At 42.9% G+C, this 10,924-nt stretch overlaps 1 protein-coding gene across 1 annotated transcript in view; it reads right to left on the bottom strand.

Moving 5' to 3' along the window:
- Positions 1–464: 464 nt before the first annotated feature.
- Positions 465–10,924, bottom strand: part of EMB1187 (Protein kinase superfamily protein) — a 91,036-nt gene continuing 80,576 nt past the window's right edge. Inside the window, exons 7-11 of the mRNA XM_086505574.1 lie at positions 1,796–1,880; positions 1,571–1,676; positions 1,430–1,496; positions 1,086–1,178; positions 465–1,007 (exon numbers count right to left, since the gene is read on the bottom strand). Of these exons, the coding sequence (XP_086361700.1) occupies positions 900–1,007; positions 1,086–1,178; positions 1,430–1,496; positions 1,571–1,676; positions 1,796–1,880 (459 nt within the window). The 3' untranslated portion in view covers positions 465–899. The remainder of the gene's footprint in view (positions 1,008–1,085; positions 1,179–1,429; positions 1,497–1,570; positions 1,677–1,795; positions 1,881–10,924) is intronic.

Here is a 10,924-nt window from a genome sequence, read left to right as displayed (position 1 = left end):
AAATAACAGTGACAATCTGCGCCACATGTCTTGCACTCTTATGTTGAACACTGGCAATTTGGAGAAAAATAATGAGTGGGTTTTTATAACTAATAAAAACTCTGATACTTTCTTTCAACCAGGAGAGACTAGGGGCCCTAAATAAGGCCCAATAAGACATACCTGGGCATGCTTGCAACTCTTTGCATACAAAACACAAGGAGCCCATAAATGTAGACAATTTGTGTAGCTGAGCATTTGAACTTTTGTCAATTTCCTTGCACCTTCTAGGAGAATCATGGTGATTTTAAGAGAGAAGATTGTGAGGTGAAAAAGAAAAAGTCAAAATGCTTTATTAATCATCCATTATATCAAAGAGAAGGAGAAACACTCAGACCAAAATAAGGTGAGAGCTAAGACCTACACAAGATTGTACAGATACAAATTCAAACAGCTTAGAAACATCCAATGTCACCCACATAACATAAGACCTAATATGATCTAAAGATTAGATCTTTAATAGAACTAATTGACAATGTATTGACCACTATCATAGCATGATTAGGTTACAATCAGGCTAAAATCGGCTCTGTGAAATCAATGCTCGAGACAGGCACGAGCAAAAAAACTCATGCCTGCGACCACAAAGAATTGAGAGCTTCATATGCTTCAAAGTCCATAAGCTAACCCAGAAATATAAAGTCAGCGAGTTTGCGACGCTTGAACACAGATAACTACTCTAGAAAGAATGAATAAATAGAACCACTACTGTAGTGACACCAAATATGCATACAAGTGAGCACAACATTCAACCATACACCCTCTGCATCAGAGCTCACACAGAAAATGGTTAGCAATGAACGTCTCGACACGAGACATTTCTCGAAAAAATGAGTGGCCAATTATAGTCTTTTCTTTGTTTAACGAACCATCGCAAGGGACATAAATTCACTCTTTCGACTCTCAAACTCTTTGTACCGCAGGAAGAAATAGTCTAGATAATCAAAGTCAATAGAAGAGTACTTGGCCTGCATAAACACGAAAATTTCCCGTAAGGACTCACTTGAAGCACCTATTTATCATTAATCAAAATTCCTTAATCGCACCTGAACGATAGCCCAAACAGCCCAAAAGAGATGGCTTGCAAGACAAAAGAAATTAGTTTCAACATACAGCTTCTCAAGTTCTGATTCTATGACCTGCATCCAACAAACATCCACTCTAATTATTCCTCAAACCAAAAGAATCCTCCACGCAAAGCATGCAAATTAGCCTATGTGCAAGATGACTTAAAAGCCCTGTTACTTGAAACAATCTCAAATTAGCCAATTACTCAGAGCCTGTTACTAGAAGAGCTAATCAAAAAGCCATATAAAACAATGAAAAGGTCACATGGCTCCTCATATACGCACGCACACGCATACACTTCTGAAGAAACATAGGAAGCTACCATGTTTGGTTCGTCTGCATTCAAGTAATGTCGAAAAAAATGATATTGCGTCTCCTTGTTGGGATATCTACACATTTACAATACAGTAATGAGATGAAGTAAAGAACCAACAGATAATCTACCATAATGCTTGCAGCTTACAAGCTGTAGTCACAGTCGAAACCAGCATATTCGGCAAAATGATTCCCAAGGTCAAATCCCCGGTAATTGTAAGAGCCATACTCAAAATCTATAAGATAGAGCTTATCTAACATAAACAAACAGAGAAAACCATATTTTTAAGAACAAAAATTTATTTCCTGTTATTATACAAACTCGGCTGAGAAAAGCAGTAATTTTAGTTGAAGAAAGCACTGAAAAAATCACCTTCTTCATCACTGTACATAACATTTCCTGATAGCAAATCATTGTGTGAAAAAACCACTGGCGATTTCAACTGCTTACTGAGATCCTGCACAAGAAAATTTCTACAAAATGAGGCGCTTGACAAATCTTTAATCACAGCAAACAACTTCAATCCTCATTTTACATTAAGCATGCTTGAAATCTTTACAGTTACTTTCTTAGCGAAACTTAAAGACTTCCAAAAGTCCATATGCTATCCTGATCCTGAAAAGATGATGGTCGATTTTTTGAGTACTAACCAAAGACAAGCCTGTCCCCATTTAGTGAATCATTCTCCCTGCGTTCTCCAAGAGAAAACCCCCGACGCGCCCTCTCTCCCCTTTAAACCCTGTAAAATATGTCTACATTACCTTTAATATAATAAGCATTGACAGTCATCTGCTGTTGTCATTGGCAATCGTCTCCTGTTGTGGCGCAAATTAAAACTTTTACAACCTAAGCTTTTGGTATTCTCTTACCTTATGAAGGTAAGACAAGGGCTTAAACACTCACAAAACACACAAATCAAAAGCGAAATGTACACACCTCTAAAAGGAAGAAGATGCCAATTAAATTAAGTAATTGGCAACTACTCAAATTTTTACTTCATTAAAAAAGGAAAAAATCAACAATTTACCTTAAAGCATAGTGAACCAAAAGGATAAAGAAAATACAAGAAACAAGTTTTCTGTATAAATCTCTCACACATCAAGATATAAGGTGCACAAACTTAATTGCTGCAATTCCACAATCAGCTACGCTATAGCCAAGGAGCTCATCACGGTTGCTAGATTCCAAAACAAAAAAATATATGCTGTTCAGAACGGCCCGCCGGCCACCATTCCTTGAAAGTGCTCAGTACAAGAAACCATAACAAGTGTGAGAGTGCGCGCGCGCGCGAGAGAGAGAGAGAGAGAGAGAGAGAGAGAGAGAGAGAGAGAGAGAGAGAGAGAGAGAGAGAGAGAGAGAGAGAGAGAGAGAGAGAAAGAAAGAAAGATTTTTAACGTCTATGTCAGGCCGAAATCGGCCTATGAGACAAATCAAATGTACATGGTGTGTATGTCATCCGTCTATCGGAAAGACAAATGAAACAAAACTGATACAAAACTGAACTGAATGTAGGTAGTGGAGTATCTGAGGAGGGATGGAGCTCTATCTCTAGGGGTATATGCATGTCTATATGCTCAATGTAGTACAATCATGAGAATGCATCAAGCTAGAGAGAGAGAGAGAGAGAGAGAGAGAGAGAGAGAGAGAGAGAGAGAGAGAGAGAGAGAGAGAGAGAGAGAGAAATGAAATGTTATATTAACGTCTTCAAAAGGCCATAAAGACCAATGAGACCCGAAAGTTACAAAGTGGTGGATCTGATACAAAGTCAGAGTAACAAAATAACCTAACAACAGTACAAAACAAAGATATATACTATGGGGTCCTAAGTTGATCGATGTGAACCAAGCAAAAGACTAAGCAAAAAATGGGCGGCTTGTTGGGCGCGCGCGCGAGAGAGAGAGAGAGAGAGAGAGAGAGAGAGAGAGAGAGAGAGAGAGAGAGAGAGAGAGAGAGAGACCACAAACGCTGGTGTAGGGAAGAGGGGGCAATCAGCCCCCCATGACTATCATAGCAGAAGACCTGTACAAATGCCAGATGATATCTGTGATCTATGGAAGTGTGTACCCCCCTGCCCCCATATATAGGTGCCCAAGGGGAGGTAGGGCAATGCCACGACCCAACAAGAAATAAATGAAATATGAGGGCGCCCAGACAAGGTGGGCAGCCGGCTCAGAAGTGGGTGGCCGGACAATGCAATCTAAATGAATATGCAAAGGGTGGCCATCCCGGAGGCACACTAGAGGTACATGTATGCCCTAGACCTGTGAAGCAGCAGAGTGGTGTACGTCTTAACACCCCCTCTCAGCACCTGATGCTGAACAAACCGCATGAAGCCGAAGATGATGAGGCAAATGATGAAGATGTCTGCTGCAATGTCCACTGAAAGACAGTACTCCAGCGAACTCCACGAGTGTAGCAACGGTCTGGGGTAGCCCGACCGTCAAGAAATCTCCATGGTGAAGTGCCATCACGAGTAGTGTAGCAAACTACTGTACTCTGCCGATACAGGGTGAAGATACTGCGTGAAGGTCCCGAACTGAGTGTGAAAACAACTCCTTGTTGTGAAAGAAGTGCCAATAGACCTGTAAGTGTCCTGACCAATAGGATTTGTGGTGTCTGTAGTCAAACCATCTGGAGAAAATGGGGAAGCCCAAGAACCATCATAAGAATGACCGGAAGCTTGTCAATGCATGAACCTGTAACCCAATGAGGCCAGGTGGCTAAGCTGTGTAAAACTCCAGGAAGGCCAGATGTAGCAATCTGCACCATAAATGTCCTCCGAAACAAGGAAAGCCAAACTAAACAGTTTGCACTGTAGAAGCTACCGTAAGCTGCAGCAGTCAGCGATAGACCGCACGGACCACCGGATGCCAAGTCGGTGATGTAGGCAAGATCTGTAGAGAGCAAGGCCCAGTGCTCCCGTCTTCTGCTGAAAACGCAGCAGCAAACCAAAAAATGCAGCAAGGTCCAAAACACGCAGATCTGGCCAAAAACGCAAGTAGAGGGAGGGATGTCGCGACTACAAAAATGCCCCAGAAGTGTAGCGCTGGCAGCAGCCAGAAGAAAAACCACTGGCCTGATCTGCAAAAACGCAGATGGAAGGGAGTCCTCCACGATGAAAACGCAGCATGTCCCATCGAGTGTCTGGCTCATGCAAAAACGCTGCTGATGTGATCCCTTGAGAGGAGAACCTGATGCGGAGATGCGCCTTGGATCATCAGAGCCTGAAGCTACTAATACCATGTGTGTGTGTGTGTGTGTGTGTGAGAGAGAGAGAGAGAGAGAGAGAGAGAGAGAGAGAGAGAGAGAGAGAGAGAGAGAGAGAGAGAGAATGAAATGAAATGAAATTTTATATTAACGTCTTCAAAAGGCCAAAGTGACCTATGAGACCAAAAAGTTACAATGTGGTGGATCTGATACAGAGTCAGAGTAACAAGATGACAAAATGATAGAATGACAAAATAAAATACTATGGAATCCTAAACTGCTACTGCTGCTAGGTGTGGACTAAGCAGCTAAACAGCTAGCTGGGATAACTAGATCACAGGAGATCCAGCATCGGTCGTTGGCGGATCTCATCAATCTCCTCCATGGTCAGTAGTCTGACCGGGCGTCGTGCATGTCAAGCCAAAGTGACCACAAACGCTGGTGTAGGGAAGAGGGGGCGATCAGCCCCCCACGACTACCAGAGCAGAAAACCCGTACAAATGCCAGATGATATCTGTGATCTATGGAAGTGGGTACCCCCCTCCCTTGCCCCATATAAAGGTGCCCAAGGGGAGGTAGGGCAATGCCAGATAAAATCCCCCATGACCCAACAAAAAATAAATGAAATATGAGGGCGCCCAGACAAGGTGGGCGGCCGGACAGTGCATTCTAAATGCATATGCAAAGGGTGGCCAGCCCGAAGGCACAACTAGCCGTACATGTATGCCCTAGACCTGTGAAGCAACAGAGTGGTGTAAGTCTAACAACAAGTACACTAGGGACATAAGACAAAGTGTGCATACTTGACATAGAAATTTCAAGTTCTTACAACCAAGCCACCCGTGATACTCTGCTTAAGGCTCTCACCCTTGAGTCCCAGATGCTCACCACACACAAGTTGTGTGGTCTCCATGTCTATTCAAGCTCTTGTGAGAATCGATGACAAAAGATGGATGGAAACCCGTGACAACAACAACACAGATGCAAGTACACCTCTTCTCTACAATGAAGAGCTTGTACCATAGTAACACGGAACGGGCGTAACGCACCCTAAACATTCCGAAACGGCATTCTGAACAGGTTTGTGGCTTCCAAAACGGAGTCGGGAACGGAACGCCGTTCCGGAATGGGGTGTAATCGGAACGCTGACCCAAAACATGGGGGGACGGGGTGGAAGGGCACCAGGAACGGCGGAACGGTAATCTGGAACAGTCAACCAAAAAAGTCAATGATTTTTTAACTAGCCATTTGGGGGCATGTTTGGGGCTGTTTGGAGGCAGATTTGGATCTATTTAGGAACAGATTTGGGGCTATTTTGAGGGCTGATTTGAGGTTGTTTGGATGCTATTTGGAGGGTTGATTTGGGGCTGATTTGGAGGCTCGTCTCTCCTCGAGCTCTCGACATCTCTATTGAGCTACTCTCCTTGTTGAAGCTTTAAGCTTGGACATGGAGCTCTAGATTCTACCTGTTCTTTTTTGGCGGAAAGCACAACACCCTAAGAGAACAAATGTGGCTTCTACCTCTCTTTCTCAAGCTCCATTCCCCCCGCCCCCCCCCTCTCTCTCTCTCTCTCTCTCTCTCTCTCTCTCTTCAAGAGTCAAACTCCATCCTTGTCTCAAGCTCCGTCATCATAAAACATGTCTAAATATGGTCAAATTCAAAAGCTTAGCTTAAAGTTTTTCACTAACATATGAGCCTATAATACATATAATATATATAGTTTCTTTGGTCTACCGTTCCGGTCCCGTTCCTGTTCCCGTTCGGGCCCCCTCCTACCTCCCGTTACTGTCCCGTTCCTCACCCTCCCGTTCCCGTTCCGAGGAACTATGGCTGGTACACCTTGCAATGACGTGTTCTTCTTCTTGAAGACTGTATAAGCAGCCACCATAATGCTGGGAGATGCACACCTCTATAAACCCGGTACCTAACCTTGAGAGAGGTCGCTTAGGTCATAGGATGTGTGATAATGTTAGGTTTGGTACAGGAATGCGATGATAACCACAGAGAAGAAAATCTCCACAATGAAAATCCTCCTCAAATCAGCCTACATATGATAGGCAGCCTTCACTACAAGGGAAAACCTATGAATGGGGTTTCCCTCGACCTGAGGGGGACAAAGGATGTACCCTGTAGAAAATGCAAAGAGAGGGAGAGATACCTAGCAATGAGAGAAAAGCTAGAGAGAGATGGAGAGAGGAAGAGCGAGAGAGAGAGAGATGTGAAGCCAAAATGCTGGCATATAAATGGTATGCTCAATTCCTGCTGATATTGTCCCGTGCACATGGCTTTTTGTGGCACGTGGATATGCTACTACTATAGTTTTTCCATCGAGGGATTTAGTTCCGGCAATTTTGTGAGCATGTTCTAAGTCCCCTCATGTCCTGTCACATGCACATGGCTCTGATGTGCCACGTGGACATGCAGTTACTATGTCTTTGGAGCCAAGGTTGTCTACAAAGTCCAAAGAATTTAGTTATGGCAACTTCGTGATCACACTTCTAGTTTTGGAACCCCTTGCATAAATGGTTTGTACATGTGTTTGATTGTTGTTGTTACCCTTTGGTGGGCATCCAGAAACACGAGCATGTAGTTCAGTGCTAGGGGAATATGTCGGTCCAGTTCCGAGGGCAAGTGCATCATTGGTTAGAGAGATAAAATAGCGCCAAAAATTCAATTATGTGCACGTGTGCACTCACAAGGCATCCATTTGTCTTGTGATCGTCTAGGCCACTAGATCCCTATAAAACCTCCCCTCATATTGCAACTATAATCTGAGAGTGCCCTATCTCTCTAGCGTTTTCTCTCGAACCACCCACTCTCTCTATAGCTAGGGTTTTAGATTTGGATCACCCTCCTCGTGGCTGCGTCTTTCCATCATCTTCATCGACTCCTCTTGTAGTCCATTCCGAGTCCTAGCAACCGGAGTCGCCCTCACTCTAGAGCCCAATCACCCTTGATTTTGTGTTCATCTGCTGCCCATACATCGTGCCATCATCAGCTGTGTTTTCAGCGTTGCGTTGAGGTCTGCTGCACTTTCAATGTAATGGGAGGGCACCACATGCCAACAGAAAAGAAGAGACTGGAGCAAACTTTTAGCACTTCAAAACAACTATATATATATATATATATATATATATATATATAGAGAGAGAGAGAGAGAGAGAGAGAGAGAGAGAGAGAGAGTGTTTGGATTCTAGTCGCTAATCCTTAATTAAGTACTTAAACTCATGATTAAGACTTAAGAAACTGAAACTGAACTTAGAACAAGACTTAGAAAACTCTGTGTTTGATTGATTGAAAGTGTGATACAAGGGTTCCTTTTATAGGAATTGAATAGTCATCAGTGAAGAGGCATGTCTCTTTGTGAAGAGACATGACTTTAGGCGAAAAGACACATCCTTTCGGCGAAGAGTTGCAACCATTGGGTGAAGAGTCGCATCCGTATGGTGAAGGGGTGTGACCAGTCGTCGAAGGAGTGTGGCTTTTGGCGAAGAGGTATGTCTTTTGGGCGAAGGGGTGTGACCATTCGAGAACAGGAATCCTCCTGGGTCAGTCACACTTCGCATCTGCATCTGTAATGAATCAAGAAGAGTGTAACAAGTCACAATCGTGACATTCCCTCCCATTTACATTAAAACCCCGTGTTTAGATGAAAGTCTTCCGGTTTTCAAAGAAATCGTGAAGCGGTTTGGGTACTGCTGCATATCTTCATTCGTCTACCAAGTTGAGTCTGACTCATCAAGATCCATCCACTTGACAAGAAATTCTATTGTGATCTTTCATCTTGTTTCTTTTTGTCTTACATCAAGAATCTTTTCTGGAACAAGAATTATGTGTTCATCTTCAATTTCTGGCACATAAGAAGAGAAGTCTGGAATTGGCGAATCTCCTTATATGTATTGTTTGAGCCAAGAAATGTGGAAAGTTGGATGAAGTTTTCCCCATGAGAGTGGAAGTTCCAACTTGTAACTGACAACTGAGTACTTCTTGATTATTTTGAAAGGTCCATAGAAGTGAGGGTGCAACTTTGGAAAGACCGATTTCACAGTTTTGTAGCGATGAGGTGCTACATATAATAAAACCAAATCTCCCTCTTGGAAATATGCATGTCGTCTATGCTTATTGGCTTGTTTCTGGTACTTTTGTTGGACATGAACCAACTTGTCACGTACTTGAATAAGTACATCTTGCATTTCTTGAACCAACTGATCTGCTAGAGCTACTTTGTGTTGAAGAACAAAGTTTGTCGGTATAAGAGGAGTATGCCCATAAGCTGCTTGGAATGGAGTCATGCCAGTTACTGAATGGATAGAGTTATTGTATGCGAACTCTACAAGTGGCAAATACTCTTCCCATGATCCCAATCGAATTTGTATGTAATGTCGAAGCATTTCTTCCAAAATTTGATTCACTCTTTCTTTCTGCCCATCAGTTTGAGGATGGTATACTGAGCTGAATAACAAATTTGTACCAAGGGATTTGAAAAGGGATGTCCAAAAATGCCCTGTGAATTTTGGATCTCTGTCTGAAACAATAGACTTTGGTAATCCATGTAATCTGAAAATGTGTTGCACAAACAATTACGCAACGTCTGGTGCCGAGGCAGCTTTCTTGCAAGGAATAAAATGTGCCATCTTTGAAAACCGATCCACCACTACGAGCATCTGTGCATTGCCTTTTTGAGAACGAGGCAATGTAGTGATAAAATCCATGCTGACACTTTCCCATCTTTCTTGAGGTACGGGCAAAGGATGAAGTAACCCTTGAGGAAGTTGTCGAGAGGCCTTCATTGTTTGACAGGAATGACAAGCTTTGACAAACTTGATAACATCTTGTTGCATTTGTGGCCAAAAATATGTCGCAGATAACAATCTGTATGTCTTGTTGATGCCTGGATGAGCAGCAAAAGGAACTTCATGATGTTCTTGGATCAAACTTTTCCGCAATGGTGTATTGTGTGGAACACAAATGCGATCAATGTAATACAACAAGTCATTGACAATGGTGTAAGCTGCAAACATATTCATCTCTGCAGGAGTCGGAGTAGAGGATTTAAGGGCTTGAAATGCATCCCCAAAATCTCGATCTGTCAAATACTCATGCTTGAAACAAGCAGGCATTTCCATCTGCACACCGGAAATGGCAAAGTTGATGGCTCGAGGAAGACGGCTTAAGGCATCTGCAACTGCATTTGCAAGGCCTGGCATGTATTGAATAATCATATGAAAATTTGCCAAGAACTCAACCCATCGTCCTTGACGAGGATTCATCACCGGTTGAGTAAAAATGTATGTTAATGACTGATGATCTGTTTGCACCACGGAATCTGCGCCAAGAAGATAGTGTTTCCAAGTGCGGTAAGCATGAACAATGGCTAAAAATTCCTTGTCATAAACTGGGTATCTCATTTGTATGGCTGAAAATTTGCGGCTGTCAAAAGCAATGACACGCTCATTCTACATAAGAACACCTCCAGAAGCACGATTTGACGCATCCGTCATGACCTGAAAAGGTTGAGTAGGATCTGCAATAGCCAAAACTGGAGTTGTCATCAAGGCATGTTTAAGGGCTTTGAACGATTGTTCTGCTTCTTCAGTCCATTGAAGTTTATCCTGCTTGGTAAGCTCAGTCAAAGGAGCTGCAATATCGGAGAATTTGTGGAGCTTGGTATGATAAAAGTTTGCAAGTCCCAAAAAGGAGTGCACATCTGAGATGGTGAGCGGTAAAGGCCAATCCACTATGACCTGTATTTTCTTGGGATCGACTGCAACACCACTGGCAGAAATAATGTGACCAAGGTATTCCACCTGATTCTTGAAGAAATCACTTTTCTTCTTATTGATGTATAGCACATTGATTCGCAAAACTTGGAAGACAAGCATCAAATGTTCCTTGTGACCAGCCATCGTTCCAGCCATCGTTCGACTGAAAACTAAAATGTCATCCAAATACACGATCACGAACTTGTCCAAGTATGTTCCGAATATTTCGTTCATCGGCGTCATGAAAGAGGCCGGGGCATTGGTTAACCCGAATGGTAATACCAGAAATTCATAGTGACCATACTTGGTGCGAAAAGTTGTCTTGTACTCATCACCAATACGAATGCGAATTTGGTGATACCCTGATTTTAGATCAATTTTTGAGTAGATCTTTGCTCCCAGTAACTGATCAAATAACTCGTCAATGCGAGGCAAGGGAAACTTGTTTTTGATCGTCAACTTATTCAAAGCATGATAGTCGATGCAAAGACACATAGATCCATCCTTCTTTTTGACCAACAGAACAGGAGC

The sequence above is a fragment of the Adiantum capillus-veneris genome, chromosome 29 (assembly GCF_014529385.1).
Source record: "Adiantum capillus-veneris isolate H3 chromosome 29, ASM1452938v2, whole genome shotgun sequence".
NCBI lineage: Eukaryota > Viridiplantae > Streptophyta > Polypodiopsida > Polypodiales > Pteridaceae > Adiantum > Adiantum capillus-veneris.
This window is presented reverse-complemented; position numbering and strand designations above follow the sequence as displayed.